Source organism: Phaenicophaeus curvirostris, chromosome 8 (genome assembly GCF_032191515.1).
Source record: "Phaenicophaeus curvirostris isolate KB17595 chromosome 8, BPBGC_Pcur_1.0, whole genome shotgun sequence".
NCBI lineage: Eukaryota > Metazoa > Chordata > Aves > Cuculiformes > Cuculidae > Phaenicophaeus > Phaenicophaeus curvirostris.
The window spans coordinates 36289025-36308596 of NC_091399.1; the positions used below are offsets into that span (position 1 = coordinate 36289025).

The window sequence follows — 19572 nt, forward strand, 5'->3', positions numbered from 1 at the left end:
AAAATACTCTTCTCTCTGTTTTTCAGTTTAAAGCTTATGAAAACAGACAAGTGCATCACATTTGAGATAAGGTTTGAAGAACTGTCTGCCTCCTTGGAGCTGAATAGAGGGCTAGTGGGAAGATTAAAACAATAAGCTTATTATATTATTAGTAGTGGGAGAATTCTAAACCCCCATTTGTTCAATTATGGTCCCTTCAATATGCTTATTTAGGTTCTTGTAAATTGTAATCAGTAAATTAGACGTGCTGCCCTTGCAGCTCTAGGGTTAGCTTTCAAGGGACTTTCTACTTTTTTTTTAACGTTTATAGTGAAATCAAGAAGGGAATTAGTTGTTTGATATGCAAGGTTGGCTCTGCGTAGTGGATGCTGGCTGCATTCTGATATCTATCGTTACTAAATGAAAAACAGTGGTTGTGATGCTGTAGCACTGCTGTTCGAGCACAGTAATCTCAGAAAAGGCTAAGACTGTAACCATGTTATGTGCTATGTGATAAAAATGGTAGCTAAAACCATTAAAATGAACAGAGGCTGATAAATGAGACGATTGTAAAGTCTCTAAAACCCAGCATATGTTGCTAACAGTTATCTAAGGGAACGCAAGAGAGATGTAAAATCCTCAGTATCACCTTCTGTATACAAATATCATGCCATTTTTTGTAGTGTTTTCCCTCCTTTCTTTTATCTTTATTTCACCTGGGCAGTTTTAATATTGTGGTATTGAAAGAATCACGTAGCTGAGTCATCCAAAGCTTTTTCTTTCCTCGTCTTACCTTTTAGATGGACTGTAATTTGCATCATGCAGAGACACCATTTTCAAAAGAAACACCTTTTCCCTTTCAGCTCATTTAACTGGAGATTTCACTAGGTTTGGCAAACAGGCTCCTCAGCCCTTTGCAAGTGCTTTGTAATTTAAAGAGCTTTTGCCTTCTGAGAAGTGGTGTCTGTTTTTTCTTTGCAGATGAATTGTGTATTTGTTGCAATACTAGATAATGCAAACTCCAATATCCTGACCGTATTGTCCCTGTTTATTTCTTTTATCTCTCTGTTTAATATAATAGGGATAGCGACTGAAGCAGAGAAACGTATGCAGCAGCATAATGGTATATTGTTTGAAAGCAGTTGTCTTCCATTTCTAGGATTTCTCTTTGAAATGTGATGTCTGCTAATATAACTGGAAAATACTATCGCAGGAGTGATCACTAAAGCCTGTACTTGTGCTTTTAGTTCCCATTAAGCTGTATAGTATTTTAAAAAGAAACGGGATGCAACCTTAGCTAGTTAAATATTGTTGGTGAGATACGTCTGCAGAAGTTGTGATAGGCATATTGCCACCAAATGTGGAGACAACTCCATGTAGGGCCAAAACAAGAAACAACTTGTCCCATGTGTAATGCAGCAACAACAGAATTACAATTGCCTTGTGTAAAGTATCTGGTAATGAAGGCAGATAATGGAATTCTTTGCAAAAGCAGATGCTAACTGGCTCCCCAATGCTAGGCAGAGAACTGAAAAATGATACCAGCTGGAGGGGAAAAAAAACAGCTGAAAAAGGAATTAAAAAGAAGATGCCTTGGTTGCACGTTTGTTTAAGCAGTAAATACTTGTTTAAAATAATCTTATGAGATTCTTATTAAGAGGCAAATTGAGAATACGATTGCAATGTTATAGGAAGTCAGCTGGATGCCCAAAGGATATTTGTATGCAGATTGGATGAGTAACGCAAGGACACCACTGGGAGTAGCGTGTTATCATTTACACTGCTGGTGAGGACTGCCCTTGGAAGTGTTTAATTGCAGGAGGTGGGGCTTGCGAGAGCCAGAACCTTCTGTTGTTCAGGGAGGCTCGATTTTAAAACAGGGGTATCTCTCCTTGTCCCTACATGCGTGAACATGTACATACACACTTGCATCTTCTCTGGCAGCACTCAATAACGGTCTGCAGCCAGGCTGGAAACGGAGCTCGCCACACAGAATCTTCATTGATTCCTCTGTAGCGTCCCAGTATTTTACCACTCCGGTCATCTTGACCTTTTCAAGTAGTTGCTTTGTAAATGAATGTGGTAATTTAATGAAGGACTTAAGTCCACACAGAAGTTTCTTGTTCTAAATATGGGGGGTTTTTTTCAAACAAAATCCAGTACTGCAGGAAAAACCCTTTTAAAAAATACTTTTAACATGTAAAAGCAACTTGGTGACCTCTAGATTTTGCCCAGATTAATTTTTCTTTACCCAAAGAATTGTCCCCACAGTGGATGATGACTGATGCTGCTGGAGTGCTGAGCTGGACATCAGCTCACCAGGTTTCTAGTCCTGGCCCAATACAGGCAGACGAGAAACTTCAGTGGGGCTCTGTCTCATCCCAGGCAATCGCCCGAACAATCACTGGTGATTTCAGCCCAGCATGGAACAGGAGTATATGTCTACTTCTGAACAGCTAACATTTTTCCCATGTGACAGAACTCATTTGGGACTGCGCCAGCAGAAGGAAACACTGCAGAGTTTACAGAGTTACTGATAATCGGTAGTCTCAGAAGGTGCTTGTCTGCAGGGAGAGACTGAAGTGGTGTCAATGTGCAGTGTCAGAGAGCTGCTCCTGCACCAGGCTCGTGTTCAGGAATTTCAGGTTTTACTGAAAAGCAAGAAATAAATTTTGAAGTAGTCTCTGAAGATGTACAGCTTCATCCATACAATCTATACATCTATACAATGTTTAAGTGTGTGTGTTCTCGTTGCTCCTTCACCTCTTTTCTGTGCATCCGAGTCTGTTGCTAAAAACCTGCTTTAGACTTGTGCTTTGCTCCTAGCAAAAGAAAGTGAGATGTGTTGTCCATGTAGAACAGCAATGGAAGGAACTATGGCAGAGCAATGATCAGTCAGCAGCATCCCTCCAGAGCACTGATTCCTTGCTTTATCTACACAAGTGCAATCACTAAGAAATACCTTTTCTTATGGCTACTATCTACTGCACTGTGATGAGTTGTTTGTTCAGTTGTGGTAGGCAGAGAATGTCTTAATGCTATTCAGGTCTGGACTTCTTTTAACGGGAAAAAAATGTTAAACTTTGGTGGTGTGAACAAAACGGTATAGCTGTTTCTGGGCTTGCATCTGCTGTACTTTCAGAAGCACTGTTTTCAAGACCTTTCCTTGCTTCCATTTTTGAGCAGGATATGTCCTGCATACTAAACAGAAGAAAAACACTTTCCAAGTTCAAGTAGCAGATCACACCTCTAATTACATTTTGACCTCTTTAGTTAAGAAATATTTTAAAGAACTGTGCAGCTCCATGGATTACCATTTAATGCAGCTATATGAATGTTTGGCATATAATTGATAGTAACAAGTGAATTTTCTAATTTTTTATGATATTCTCATTTTATGCAGATGTCCTTAGGGCTCCACAGCTTTCCAGGGGTAACTACACACACTTAATATATACCCCCAGGATTTTAGGCATAGGCTCCAGGCCATTGGGGGGTTTGAGTGTGGCAGGAAAATGCCAGCCTGTAAATACAGTACTAAGAGAGCTTGTTCTTGTCCATGTTGCTCTGAGTGTGGGTAATGCTCCTGGGTGCATCTGGGGTTGGAGACAGGAGACTGCTCCCCTTATTCCAGCGGTTTCTGCTGAAGCACAAGGGGCTGCTGCAGCTCAGGAAGGATCCCTAGGAAGGAGAGGCACTGGTGTGGACCCAAGTTTGGCTAAATCACCCTGGCATCCTGCACAGGGATGGTGGAAAGAACACCTCTACTTCATTGTCTTTCTTCTCAGCAGTTTTTATTCTTTTAGTTGCTTTCCTGTCACCTTCCCCAGCTCTTTCCCCTCGTCCTTGTTGTCATGGGAACATTCACTACAGTAGTTAAATTATACTATTAAAATATGCTTCCCCAGTAGACTGGTAACAGCTAATATTGATCCAGCTACTGCTGCTGACTCAGGGATATGGTGGAACATATAATCTCTCTTATTTCTCCTCTTAATGCATAATGCAGCAGCTTCTGTCACCTTGGGCGTTGGACTAAAGGTGACAGCCAGCCACAGCAAAGTACTTTGACTTGATCTTTGTAATGTGTGGCCCAGATGAAGCACTGGATGCAGGTGGTGTTATGAGGCTGGCTTTAAAATCTGCAAAAGATTGATCAGACAGGAAAATAATCACCCTTGCTGTGATTGACCCCCGCAAGCAATAGTGAGATGTTTCTATGCCAGTGGTGAAAAGACATTCAGATTAAACTGTCAGCATCCACAGACATGCAATGTGCTCCAAATAACTTTGTAAGTATATTGCACTCCGTGACAGAAATGGTTGAAATGTAGATGAAAGACAAATAACTACCTTAATATTAAGTGAGGCTGCATTTAAAAATGTAATCAGTCGTATACATTGTCATTGACATCTGCTTTGATTAATCATCCACACAGTAGCACATAATGTTAAGCAGAGCATGGTAAGCATATTCCTGAGTGACCAGAAAGAACCCAAAGTAAAAAAAAATCTACTCTGAGATGTGAGTTTGCAGAGGTTTGCAATGTAAGCATTTCAGTTTCCCACAGTGGTTAATTAACCAGCTTTAACTTTGTAAGAGTTTCCTGAAATTGGTAGGTTTTGTAAGGTAAGATTTGAGGTGCCTCTGGAATTCCTGTGTTTACCCTTCTTTAACAAAATTTTTGTTTTAGTACCAACTTGTTGTACAAATAACTAAAGTAGCACAGTTTTAATGTGAATAGTATTTGCAGCTGATGCTGCATTTTGCTGTGTGAACGATACAGGCACAGCAAATGCTATTTTAGTCTGTGCTGGGAAGACCTCTGTTACCAAGGAGTAAACACTGAAAAGCCATCAATTTCTAGCTTATTTGTATGTGTTCTTGAACATCTGCATATAAGTTATTCTGTGTTAGAACTCATTTTATGTTTTGATCTTTCTAGAGAAAATCAGGCAAAGATATGCAGATCTACCAGGAGAGTTGCACATTATTGAGCTTGAGAAAGACAAAAATGGGCTGGGACTGAGTCTTGCTGGCAACAAGGACCGCTCTCGTATGAGCATCTTTGTAGTTGGTATCAATCCAGACGGACCTGCAGGACGAGATGGAAGGATGCATATTGGCGATGAACTTCTAGAGGTAAGTGTTTCCTTTAACTAAGCAGGGTTCATATGGAGAGAGGGAGAGGCATATGTGAAGCTATCATCTGAATCTTAAATAAAGCCCACAAATGGATTTATGTGGCTGAGGCAAGGAGCTGCGCTGATTTATGCCAACTGAGAACTTGGCCTTTGGCAGGTAAATGTGTTTTCAGTGAAACAAAAATCATTGGCCTGTGAAAACTAATGTCTTGTCCGTGAAGTCTGTGCTCTCAGCATGTTCACAAGCTATGCTTAGGGAGCGACCGTTGAAAGGCAGGAAGGGGATAGTAAATCTATCCTTGTAGTGCATATGTGGTTTCACAGGGAAATTCACACCTTACATTAAAAAACTAAAACCCCCTCAAAGTTACCATCTGTGTTTTTACAGATGACAGGGATATCCCCCATCCTGAAAATAAAATTTCATGCTGTAATCTGTTTTGATCTGCTGTAACTTAAAATACTTCTTTTCTTTAGTTGTGTCTGGCACAAGGTCACCTGCAAGGCAAGAGAGCTCATTAGCAAGTAGGGTATTTTGTCTTCACTTTTTCTTCTGTCTCGTTGTTTCACCTTCAGATTGAAAAAGCATATTTCCCATACTTTATCTGATTTTTGGCTGTTGCAGGGTGACACTTGCTGTGGCACCTGCAGTGGTTCCCCACATCATGATTGCTTTAGTGGTTTAAAAAAATCAGCCACCCCTGAGGATCTTTCCTTTAGAGAGAAGCTTTTGCAGAGGAGTAGGTGTATGCTGACCTACTGCTCTCCATGGGTGGTGCTTTTTTGATCTTGCAGCAACTAACGCTGTGCCTTCAGAGAACCACCTATTTTGTCACGTTTCTTGATTTGAGAAAGAGCAGTTTGACTGCCTGGGAATACCTTGGGAGTACTCAGAATTGTCTAAGCATTTGTCATTGTTGCACAGTTATGTAATTACAGATTTTCAATACACATAGTACAAGACAGACATGTTTTGCTATAATAATACCACCGTCTGAAGTTTATTATTTCCTTTTTAAGTGTGCTAGATGGTATGAAGGTCTATACCATGCTGGAATAGGGTAGGAAAATTACTTTCTCTTTAAATCTATCTTTTCTTTCTGTCCCTGGCACCAAATTCTAACAGTAAAAAAAAATAAAATTGTTGAATTTTGGGTTGCAGGGACTACCAGTTGTAAGGACTTATGGTGCTGTTTTCCTCTATGCAAATCATAGACCAGGTAATTCCTGGTACAGGAAAGGTAGAACCTTTTGTGTCAATACTTCCCCACAAAGAAGGATCCACTGAAGTTTTCTTATATCTCATGAGTTATACCTTGCAGTATTTGTTTGATCTTATGTTAAGTACTTCTAGCAGTACTTGAAAGATGCACCATCTGTGATTAATCACATATATCTTAAGGCTTGGGATTTGCATGCAGGAGCCATGTTATAAGTAGCATTTCACACCTCTAATATTGTGTTCAGTTCTGGGCCTCTCACTACAAGAAGGATGTTAAGGCTCTGGAGCGAGTCCAGAGAAAAGCAACGAAGCTGGTGAAGGGGCTGGAGAACAAGTCTTATGAGGAGCGGCTGAGAGAGCTGGGGTTGTTTAGCCTGGAGAAGAGGAGGCTGAGGGGAGGCCATGTTGCTCTCTCCAACTACCTGAAAGGAGGTTGTGGAGAGGAGGGAGCTGGGCTCTTCTCCCAAGTGACAGGGGACAGGACAAGAGGGAATGTCCTCAAGCTCCACCAGGGGAGGTTCAGGCTGGACATCAGAAAAAAGAAATTCACAGAAAGGGTCGTTGGGCACTGGCAGAGGCTGCCCAGGGAGGTGGTTGAGTCACCTTCCCTGGAGGTGTTTAAGGCACGGGTGGGTGAGATGCTGAGGGTCATGGTTTAGTGATTGTTAGGAATGGTTGGACTCGATGATCCGGTGGGTCTTTTCCAACCTAGTGATTCTGTGTGTGATTTTTTCAAAGTAGTGTCGTTGCCCTAATTTCTCTCCCTGTCAAGTTAAAGATAGTTAGATGTTTGGGGTTTTTTTTCTATAGTGAAAGAGAAGTAGTGTTCACCATCTCAAAAATGCCAAACTTCAAATAAACTAAAGTTCAAAGACTTTGGTAAAGACCTGTTTTGTTTACCTTTGCAATCAAGTTAAAGGTGTTTCTCCAGTGGGTAGAACTGCCATTACTTATATGAAAGGATGTGGTGATCTCATTCCAGTCCCCAGTGAGTATGTATCCGGTGTCAAAACATCCTCTATTACAAAGGAATGGGTTGTGCATTAGTCATGTACAGACATCTTGTGTTCACACTAGTGGTCAATTATTCACAGCTCTGTTTTTTTATCTTTTAAAAGCATTTCAGTGTTATGTGAGTAGCATTGAAGTGGAACTAATGGGCATTTACCCTGGCAGGGTTTTTCAATAACCGCTAGGTTCAATAAATTTCAGTAAACATTAGGAATTCTTGTATCTACAAGTATATGGGTCATCAAGGTAGGAACATCACAGAATTATTGGACCTGGAAGGGACCTCTGGAGGTCATCTGGTCCAACCCCACTTCCTCAGACAGGGCCATCTCAAGCCAATTGACCGGGTCTATGTCCGGATGGCTTTTGAATTTCTCCAGTATGATTTCATGCAACTTCCATGCCACTGATGCAGAGATCAAGGTGGTCAGCTGGCTTGGCTTGCAGTGCCTTTTACAACAAAATATTTTAAAAGAGCATTGAAGGCAAACTCATGTGTTCAGAAGTGAGGAAATGAAAATTGTTTAGTTTTCTTCAGTTAAAGACCGAAAATTGAAGACTCTGAGTATGGTTGTCAGTTGCAGAAGCATTTTACATCTCTCCCATAGTATCCTTCCCTCATTCAGAGACCTGGATGGACAGTCTATCAATGAAAAAACTTCACTTCTCTTCCTTTGGATAGCGCGTGTAGGCATTAAGCTGCTCTACGTGCAAACTGAGCTGCTGGCCATTGCCAGTGGTCAAATATTCCGTTATTCTGTAGGTAAAAAAGCTCTTGGACTTTGCAACCCCTTCATAAACATTTGTGGTCATTTTCCCCAGTATCCTCATCTGTTCATCTGCCAATAAACCGCTCTCATCTTACTGCATGTTTGAAGTACATCTTTGATTACACATCAGTTTTGAATAGTAGAACCTATCAACAAGAGAAGGGATTAACATCTTAGGAAGCCTCTGGCATTTCTGCTCTGTCCTGAGATGCCCCAGTGAATCCTGTTGGTTAGTGTTGTAGCAGTATGTACAACTTATTCCCTGTGGCTGTTGACGGGAGGGGTAAGGTTAATGGGATGGATGTGTATAGATAGCTATAGATAGACAGATGTTACATCTTCATTTTCATTTTGAACTGGATTTTGTTTGGATTCAATTGAAGGATGTGGGATGCTGCCAGACTGCCTCAGCTCATTATTCATAATATTTTTTGTCACTGAATTAATGAAATATCATCTCACTTTTAGCTTCTCCAAACAACAGTAGTCTTTGTGGTGAATGATCCTGTCTTGTTTTTAAAGTCAATCCAGCCCATACATTGAATGAAATACAGGTGACATAAAAAAAAAAGTATGTATTCATTATTTTATTAAGTACATCTCTTGTGATATTTTGGATGGGTAAATAGCTGAGGAAGACAGTTTTTTGAGGGAGAAGGTCCTTTCATCCTACTTTCATACATGGAGGAAAAATAATTGGGTTAGAATTTGGTCCCTCTGCACAAGGATCTATTTTTCATATGACACAAGTTCTGTTTTTCTGTTCTTTTTCCAAGCAAAGAAACCATCTGTGGTGCTCCTGCCTTGCACTCTTGCTGTTTTAGTGCAGGTGCCTGCACTGCTTCATATCTTATTATTTTGGACTTAGTCCTGTGGCTGATTGTGCCCAGCATGGCCCACAGCACGTTCACATGGTGCTGTACCTATGCTGTTAAGCCCTGCTGCTCATGAACTCTGCATGGGTCTGTCCTTTTAGTATGTTTTATTCACACTGGATCATCCAGCTTATTATTACTATTATTATCATCTCCCCATAAGCAAGTCGACTGCATTCTATGAATGTACAGAGCTGTCTTACACTAAATTACTGATGTTGGCATTTTCTGCCATCTACTTGTCCCTGCTTATCTTGCTGAAAATGGGGAAGGAGATGGAAGGAAACTGCTTGTTTGGATGTTTTGCTCTAGGAGGCCCTAGCATTGCTTGAAAGAGTGAAAGCCAGTTTTCATAATCAAGAATCAGAGAACAGGCTTACCTGTTGTCCCTTCTGGACAGCTGCATGAGAGGCAGTTTTGGTTTTTTCTTTTTTTTCTTTATGCCATTTCTGTCATATCTCAAAGCCAGAGGGCTTTTGTGCTAACTGAATTTTTATTGTGATTTTACTTCAAAAGTCTTGGATAAACCTGTTATGCTTCAACAGTATAATAGATACATCAGTATTTTGTGCAGGTAAATGATCTGCCCAGCCAAATTCACAATGCCGTTTCAGATCTAGAATATGGGGACTAGTGTTTTATTCTCAGTTCACTTGTGATATTATGTTAGCTTTTCCTGTTTCAAGACAATTGCTTTGGATTAGGCAAGTGGCACTATCTCTGAAGAGGGACAGTCACTTAAACATAAAGGGATAGTGAGGTTTTCACATGAGAATGGTCATCTTGAATAATTAACTCCAGCGGTGGTATTTTTTCCAAACTGCTATTTAAACACAATAGTCATAGTTTCTGTTCTTATTTTCAGATTCATTTACTGAAGGTAATGTTGAGGGATAGTGTCCTTTTGGTCTTTTTGTAGGAAGTTACAGATGTGGTTTTCATGTAAAGGTTTTCATAAAGGTTACCTGTAGGGTTAGCATTGAGTGGTGATTCTTAAAGCTGTGAATAGAGTAAAGCTGTAATCAAAAAGCCAGTTCTTCACAAGGGCAGAGGCAGTCTGCAGTTTTCTGTCATCCAGTCTCTTTCCACAGTCTCTACGTGGGGGAACTGCAGGGATCACCTGCTTGCCAAGCCAACGGCAAAACCAAACTGTGACACCGGGCACGTGATTTTCTGTCTTAATGGAGTTTATAGTCTGTTGATCACTGTAGGTGAAGCATGTATTTGAACATGTGCTGGGAAATAGATTTGGTGAGGAAAGAAGAATTCACATTCTAATTAATTACTTTTTCTTTCCAGTGTTCTTTTCTTGCTTTATTATTTGGCAGTTCGGTGTGTTGGAGATTTTGGTCTATAATCTGATTGATCAAAAGGTTTTTGAAACGTTTCCCATTGTTTCAGAGAGTCCGGTTGTATCTCGAAATGCTACAGTTTCTGTGGTTAGAAGGAACTTAATGCATTGATACAAAGAAATAATTCTTATTGAAAGCTATGCCATTTCTTTTACAAGCTTTGGGGTATAATTTAACTTGATTTCAATAAAAATCAGATGATACTAATTTTATGGATTTCCATTACTGCCACATAGTAAAAATAGTGCTTTTTTTTTTTAATACCCATGTCTAATGTTTCTCCCCTGCAAATTAAAGTTCGAGAAGTATACAGTCCTTTACATTTTTTTCCTCTTAATTTAAGAGCTCAGATTTCAGTGAGTTTGTACTTTCTGCTGGTCTAGTGTATGAAACTGTAAACCAAAACTTTCGTAGGTGAGGGCAACAGTACGTTTGGGATATGTGATAAAATCTGCCATAAAGCAGTGTAGGGTTATATTAAAAACTGAACTGAAACCTGCTGACCTGACCTCATACCTGTCACATGTTTTTATCTTTCTCTGTTCTCTCTCGTCTTTCCAAGAGATTATATAAAAAGACACGTAAAGAGGAGTTGAGGTTGCTTTAGATCAGCCTTTTGCTTAGTCAAAGCTTTGTTTTTCTTCTCTAATCGTGAACGAAAAAAGTAAAGCACAGATTTATAGGTTTTGACTGCCAGAGTACTGTTTGGTTAATCTGATGTGTTCGTTTATTTAATTTGAAAGATGTAAAATGGTATTACTTATGAAATCGTAGATATTCTCTTTTTTGTTTTATTTAAGTAGGCCTTTGTGCTTTGGTCCTCACTGTGGTATATGAAGCTGATGGAACATTAATTTACTTTGCAAAAGAAAGTGACCTTTTTTTAAAAAGAAAAGAAAAAGGAAAAATTAATACTGGCTGTGGTAACTATGTGGGACAGTCCAAAATCTTGTGGAGATCTGTTACTTTGATAATCCTTTCATTATGTTGTAATTAAATAATTATAACTTACAGATCCAGCTCACAGCTAATTAAATTTTGGACTATTTGATACATGTACTGAATAGGATTAATGTAGCCAGAATAAAGACAATATGTTTTAATCTAAAAAGTCTGCTGTTTAGAAAGATTAATGGTAATTTAACTAAATCCAAACAGTTTGTAAAGTATACGGTATTCCCAGTGAATAATTTACTTTTTAACTTAGAAAAAGAAAGTCAACAAACTCACTGAATGTCTCAAGTCCAGCTTGAAGCCAGAATGTAACTGAACATTCAGTTTGCCATCAGATTTTTAAATTTCTCTTTGAACAAGGCATGGCCTTGGATGTTGCTTCTCACCTTATCTTTGCAACCATGGCAGCACCATATTAAACCCTTGCAGATGTTGGTGTGGTGCTCTTTCCTCAGTGCTGATTGTATTCTGCTGGCTCAGACTCTCATAGACCTTTCTTGGTTCTCTCTTCGTACAGTGATCAACTTGGTAGATAAATGGTTTGCACTTCAATCTTCGTGAACAATCGAGTGTTACGGGCTTTATTCCTGTTCCTGCATTGTCCTTGTACTACTGATGAACTTGCGTGTTGTTTTGATCCACTGAAAATAAGACAGGAATATTGTGAAGTTGCCAATATGACCAAGTGACCTGTATGACACTAGGCTGTTAAGACTTGGCCAGTTATTTCTTGTTTGAATGGAAAAATCTGCTAAGAACACAAACCCAAAATCAAATACAGAAATTTTCAGTAACAAAAAGGTCGTTCTATAATCACTAGTAAATTGTTCCTGTGCTTCATTGTTATGTTTTAAACAGCATTGGTATATCAAATGGGAATGTAAATATTATGTTGTAAATGAAGAGTGGAGGGAAAAAATTGGCAGTATTGAAATGAAGCTAGCTGCTCACTTTGGAAGGGTGTGTGAACACTCTAGCTCCAGAGAGGTGCATTAATCTAATCAAGATGCTTGGAGTGCAAATTTTGACAGAGTTAAATAGCAGATTATTCTGCACGCTTGGAAGCCTCTGATGCTTGCTTAGTCAGCAAAACACGCTACTAGCTGAACAGTGAACCTGAACCAACATAATGACTCCAAATACCATTAATTTCTATTTCTTTATCTTTAAAATTTTACCTTCTTTTTTGACAAAATAAAAAATGTTAAATGTAGGTTTTGAATTAATTTCTATATTCATGTGTACAGGTATTCAGGTGTAGGTAAATAATTGTTCTGAAACAGAATATCGCTATCTTGATGCTTATTCCAATCTGAATTGTTGAAGTTGAAGGAAAACCTGCTCCCTGCTGTAACGGAAGGATATTTTCCTTCACCACCTTGATGACTGTTCTCTTCAGCTTAGTTTTAAATCTGAAAATCTTCTGGGTACGACTAAAGAGATTGCTCAAGGGTTTTATTAATCTCCTCGACATAATCTTATTTTTCCCACCATACTTAGCTCAGCTTTTACTTTCTTTAAATTTATTGTGGTATTCATTGCTACCTTATATTCTACGTATGATCTTTGCGATGGTAGTTTGTGCAATGCCTGAACTGAAAGGCAAGAAATCTTAGGGTAGCTCTGAGGTGGGGGGCATTAATAAAGAGGAGCTGAAGCCCAAAAAACTCAGGGCACTTTGGCCAGGTTGAGGTGGAGCAAGGCGTTAAGGACAAGCACTGCCTGAGAAATAAATGTAATGCTTTAAATAGTCCAATTTTACACTGCACATTATTTTTGTGGTATGATACAGACTACGCTTTTGATTGGCTTAGAAGTACCTCCTGTATTCATCTCTGGAATGCTGTTGTCCTTGTCAAAGTCCCAGTCACTGAGCATGGCACTGGGAGACAGTAGGCATCTTATTTTCATCAGACTGGAAAAAGGCTTCTAGTTCCCACAGGAAGAAAAGTCCTGAAGCACATACTGTATTAAAACCAAGCTATTTCCCTCTGAAAACTGTGGTGTGTGCTTGCATGCAACAAAAATATCAGAAGTAGACTTTGGATAGACTTGGTGTCTGTCACTGTGCTTAGTTGTTTGATCCATCACAGCAAGAATAATGTGGCATGTCCTTAAGTTGTCCTTTCTGTCCCCATGGATATCATTTCTCCTTCCCATGGAACTGAGGAGTCAGCACAATATTAACAGCAAGTTTTTTGGACTGTCAGTTGCCTATAGGTTAAGTATAGGAGTGTTAGCCTCAAAATCTCTGGTGTTGTCAAATCTGTATGATTCTTGTCAGATCAAGTTGTTTTCCAAAAATCTGAAAATAATACCTAAAGTCCATTCTATGGGTCTGTGAAAAAGAATAAAAGATTTCTCTCAATTTTGGCCCACTAAAAAGACTAAATTAGCCCTGTGTCATTCCTGGTTTATATTGGTCTAGAATAAAACTTGGAATGTTTTGCTATTAATACAGTATTTTTCCTTTGATAGATTAGAGTCTAAGATGATAAAAATGTAATATTTTAAATCCATTCTAAGGCTTCAGTTATGTGGACCTTTCAAAAGGAACAATAAGAAAGATGAGATGCTTTTTAAAGTGTTGCTGCTGAGCTGCAGACTACACCCCATCCTTTGGTAGCCAGCTGAGAGAAGGGCAACCACCTTGGGCAGTTGAAAGCCAAGAGGAGTAGTGTCCATCTCCTTTTATGTGTGTATCGTATGATGTCTTTCTGCAGCACAACTGTGCCTGAAAGAGGCTCTTAATCAGCTCTAGTATTTCTGTCTCATCAATGCTGTACAGACAGGTATATATATCTGTGCAACATTGATATTCCTGGATGTATGAGCTTCCAAAAGCACTTTATATTTTGTGGACTGCATTTTCTTTGAATCTTGTCTTTTTACGCCACAGTAAATTTTGAAGTTTTAGTGATGGAAATTAAAACAAAGCATATTTCTCCACTTATATAAAAATCTTCATTTTCTTTAACAGATAAACAATCAGATATTGTATGGAAGAAGTCACCAGAATGCTTCTGCGATCATTAAGACTGCCCCGTCAAAGGTTAAGCTAGTTTTTATACGGTAAGAACAGTTCTCATCAAGAGATTTGTTTGCCCTTTGTCCCATTGCATTACGTATTTACATATGTAATTTACATATTTATCCTATTTTGAAAATGCTGAACTTGCTCAGTTCTTTTTGAAGTGAAATAAACCCTCTCTTTGACTATTTATCTCACAACTGTTGAAGAGTTCTGCTTAATAATGTATGTAAATAAGATCTAATGTAGTTGAGTGCCTGGTTTAGGGGTGTCTGTCTTGGGTTCGAGAGCTTCTTCCCCTAGAATTTATTCAAGTGCTTTAGGTTGGTTCTGCCACTGCAAAGATGAGACGAGCAGTTTGCTTCACTCAGACTGCCAAAAGGGAATGAAAATGGTGCTGAGAGTGAGCTGCTGTGAGGGGAGCAGGCAAGTGTGGATGGAGTACATGGAGCATGGGCTGGGTCTACATATGAAGTATAGCTAGGTATAGACATCAAAAGGGAATTTAAAGACTGAGCTAGGGCTTGTTTGTACAGAGAGAGAACCTGAATTTGACAAGGAGCACTGGGATGGCTTATGTAGGAGGTGATACACTAAAGCAACCTTTCATCTGCCTAAGAATTATATGTGGGTATCTTTTCTTTTACTCCAAGCATAAAATTTTTTTCTTTTAGTCTGTATGTGAGTTAAGGATACTCCATACATTCACTCTGTCATTCAGGAAGTGTTACTCTTATGACCCTGGATGGGAGGTCTGGGAAGGAGCAGCCCCTTTCCCAGAACTCATATATGCTTTAATACGTTGGAATTTCATAAATGCATCTATTCCAGCCGTGGCTTCCATTGGGCACTTACACCCATGCTGTTTTATAATGTGATCTTTCCGCCAACATATACATCATACTTGATATTGTTTTATATTCTCCAGCTTACCTATGAACAGTGTAATAATTTGTGGGTGAATGCATATAAATGTGTATATTTACTTGCCCGGCTCTGTCTTGTACAGCATACATAGAAATGATGAAAGAGCAGCATTAGTGCCGCAAAGAATGAGTTGCTATACTTGGCAGCACAGAGGATCTGGAGAAGATCAATGATTTTGCCTGCAGCTCCCATGTTACTTTCCCCAGCTATTGAAAATTAAACCTCATGTACAACAACTCACTCACCATTACTTAGTTGCATGTGGAAAATGTGTCTAGTTGGAAGCAGAGGCAGAACCACAACTTATGGAACCAAAACCCAGGGTGGGTTTAGTGCTGTTAGGTAGCAACGTAGAGCATAGGCTTCTTGCAGCCTGCCCTGCTGCACCAAAGGTGTGTGTTAGCTCGGGTCACCCATAGATTGGAAATCCTGCGTGCGTATTTTGTATTGTGTTTAAGACATAAAGACCATGTAAGTTCTTAGCCATAATTCCCATTTTCAGATTGTCTGTGTAGAAGTGGATTTCAAGGCAAAAAGTTGTCTTAATGATCATAATTAGTAGATGTTGGAAATACTGTTGGATAAATCTTGTTTCTAGAGCTTTTTTTTTTAAAAAAAAAAAGTTCCCATTTTCCATCGCTGCTGCTGAGGTTGTAAACTTACACTATCACACTTCCCAAGAGCACACGTCTTGTCACTACTCTTGGCCTTGTGTTCGAGTACGCTGACAACTGATGGGTCTGTTTGCTTAGCCTGAGTTCGAACAGCAGTGAAAAATTTTTCCCACTGATATGATGTCATTAGTAATGAGAGCATTGCAGCAAGAGGGGCATTTCAAAATTCAGCAAAGCCAAATCAGGCTGTCTCTCTTAAAGGTGAATTTTAAAGAGAAACAAGAATAGTTTTCTCATGCAGACTATAGCCCATGGGCCCATTATATCTTGGTGCTTCCATTTCCTACACCTTAGACCACGAAAACACTGGATGGACAAAAGACTGTGCTGGTCTCAGAAGTCCTGAGGTGCAGTTTGTTAGAAAAAGTTACTTCCTGCTCTATCAACTCATTTTAAAACTATAATACAAAATGGGGGTATTGAAATGCCACTGGCATTGTTCCAGACGTAGTAAGTAAGAGGAGCAACAGGCATCTTTAATCTCCATCCATCTCTTGTACGTGCATGTGCAATAGCTTTTCCAACTGAGAACAAAGCGCTGAGTGTAGCAGGCTCTGCTCTCCTGGTAGGCTTGCTGCTTGGCTGATTTCAGATGTGTTCCTCTGGGCTCTAATGATGTAGAAAGAGCAGGATACTGTTACATTTGTTATGCTTTGCAAATGAGGAGGAGGGAGCTGCAACAGAAACACTATTTTCCTCCTCCTGAGCTCTGTTACCTGTGCAACTGCTTTTGAAGATAGAAGGCCTGTAGCATAATGTAGCCAAAGCATCCTGGAGCACACAGCAAGAAGAGACCACAGCTCACCATAGCAAAAGAATGTGTACTGCGGCAGTTAAGAGAGAAATTGATTTGATCTTCATGTGCATTAAGGTACTAAAATTCTAATTTCACCAGTGAAAGAGCTGAGTGGGTTACAGTTTTCCACAAACACATCGTTCTGCAAGATAAACAGTTCCTGCTTGCCTGGCTGAGCTGACCTAGGACATAAAAGCAAAACTAGTGGGGCTCTTGGACTGTTACTAAAAAGTGCCCTGTTTGATATCCTGAGGCCTTAACTTCCCTCAGACGAAGGATGCTCAGTGATAAGCATGCTGCTTTTCACTTTGAAGCACAAAACGGCATCAAGGTTTTCCTACTTCTGGTGTTTTGGTTCATGTGCAGGGCAGGGGGATGTTTTCATAAAGTCTTTAATCAGTTACAAGAGAAGCTTAGAAATTCTTGGGCACAGAAATGCCTTTCTCTGAGAACTGTAATAACTACCATTAAAAAACTTGGATTTTGTTGCACCCACGTTTGTTTGGGGTTTTTCTAGGAAAAAAACAAAGAATAGAAGTTATCTGCATCCTTTTTGACTTTTTATTGAAATCCTAACTTACCGTCTGCACTATAAAAATCTGTTCACACTTTTTTTTATACCCAGGTAGTGTTACTATTGCATTCCCACCCTTTCCTGCAATTTTTGCTAATGAGACACAGTGCAGTAAGTGCTGTGAGAACCACAGACACCCCCTTATATTTGAAGGCTTCTCACCTTGGTTTATAAGCATCTTTTCCTCAATTAAGTTGACGGTGATTATTTAATACAGTTGATTTTGGCCAGATTCCAAAATATAGGTCTTAGCATGGCACTGTTTCCCAGTGGTCTCATTAATTACATGAGCCTGTAATAGCATCTAAAAGATTTGCAGTTATAGTGTCACTTTACTTTTTTTTTTTGATTCAGTGCATCTTGTGCTTTGTAGCCTTCTACAGTGACAAATCTGAAGGCATTTAACCTGCTCTCCCAGTTTAACAAACAAACGAACCAATTGCCCAAGCACAACGAGATTTTTCTGAAATGAAATGGCTCAGTCTGAGTGCTCCCGTTAGTGTCCAGTCACTTTTCATCTGACCTCCAAGTCTCGCAGCTGCTGCATTACCTTCCAAGTTACTATAGCAAATACAGGTTGTCTTTTTTAATTTCTGAATATCAGAAATAAATAATGATTTGACTGCAACTTTTCAAGGCGCATAAAGGCGTCTTGCTATGGAAGTGCTAGTGGAAGTTAGTTGCAATAGGGCACGTAAGGGTCTTAGCTGCCTTTCGAAATTCTTGACCTTAATGTTCAACAACAGGAATTAACCAGGTAGTAATCAGAGAGAGAGGGTTGTTTCTCATAGGAGTCTTTGTGCCCTAGTTCCCAGAATAGAATGAATTATGTATCCACTGTGGGTTTTGTCCATCCTTTTCCGATGCATAATTAAACAATATAATTAGATTTTACATCTGTAGTAGGAAATCCAGTCTATATCGGAATGCTCTTTTACAGTAAGAATTTTATGATTCAGCAAATTCAATGTTTTTTTCCACGCTCAATTAACTGCCTTTAATTTGGTTTGGTGCTTCAGTGCTGGTATAATAAGCAGATCAAATATCATTTGAATGCTTGAATCTAAGTGAATGCCACTGATTTCAAACCACCATCCCATTGTCTTCAATTCTGTGACTCATTCTTTGGTATGCCTTTATTCCTTAAATGAAAATTGTCTTGTGCTGTGATGAAACATGAGAAATGCTTTTAGAATCAAGTACAGTAGTATTTTGCGTGTTTAAATACCATTTGTTAGCCGTCCAGACTCGTCCTCCCACACTGCAGTCATTTGTTACGTTATCATTGCTTTCTCGTGATGGGATTGTAGCTTCTCAGTGAAACCCACAAATCTCTGTCACCTAACCCCTCCTTCCGTTTCTACGTGTAATTGCAAAGGCTAACCTCTTGTTATTTATGGAGACGTGGAAGGAAGAGAGATTCTTATACTCTGAGGACTGATAAAGCGAGGTCAACCAGTTCTCAGTGCTGTGTAACACCCGGTTGCTGTGGCTTGGTCACTGAGCCTTTGCTCTCCTCTTAGATCCTCTAAGTAACACTGTACATTGCATGCCAGAGTCTGAAATACTGTCATGCTTCAGAAATTATTTTTGCCTTCAGGTTGTTCTAACTTACATAATTGGTCATATTTTAATAGTATAAACCCTGTTTTTCCTTGCTTTGATTGTTCAGGTTCTTTCATGTGGGAAAGCTTTAAAAATAAGCTCTTGCCAGAGACTGCGCAATTTTGAACTTTTCCTGTTTTCTTCAGAGCTGTTTCCTCTTTGCTGTCATACACATGTGGGAACAAGTGCATGGTTGAGGAAGTTAAGTAATTTGGGTTCTTTCAAACCTTTGATGACCTAAGCTATAGTTTATATGAACATTAATTGTTCATTTAAAATATCTGTATACATTTGGCTCTCACACAGCTAGAAGTGGATGGAGGGGAAATAGAGAACAAGACTATTCTTGCTATAAGTAGAGATTTTTCAAGAAGATGCACAATACAAAGATCTTACCTTGACCCAGCTGAAAGAAAAATCCAGCATACCTTTTCAGTGTGCAACTTCCCTGCAGCTTCTCTTTTCCAAAGGAACATCCAAAGGAAAACAAAGATGATGAAATAAGAGATCTTGACCTGATTTTTTTAACGAGTGTGAGAGCAGTATAGATTTTAAATAATCAGTGGGGCTTTATGCCCTGATGTCATAACCAGTGAGAGTCCTAACAGTTGCTGGGTAAACACTGTTCATTCACTTGTCCTTCATATCTGTTCCAAC

General features: G+C 39.4%; 1 protein-coding gene across 1 annotated transcript in view; it reads left to right on the plus strand.

The window, feature by feature from the left end:
* PATJ (PATJ crumbs cell polarity complex component) overlaps positions 1-19572 on the plus strand; it is a 157702-nt gene that overhangs the window by 90928 nt on the left and 47202 nt on the right. Inside the window, exons 28-29 of the mRNA XM_069861943.1 lie at positions 4926-5122; positions 14289-14380. Of these exons, the coding sequence (XP_069718044.1) occupies positions 4926-5122; positions 14289-14380 (289 nt within the window). The remainder of the gene's footprint in view (positions 1-4925; positions 5123-14288; positions 14381-19572) is intronic.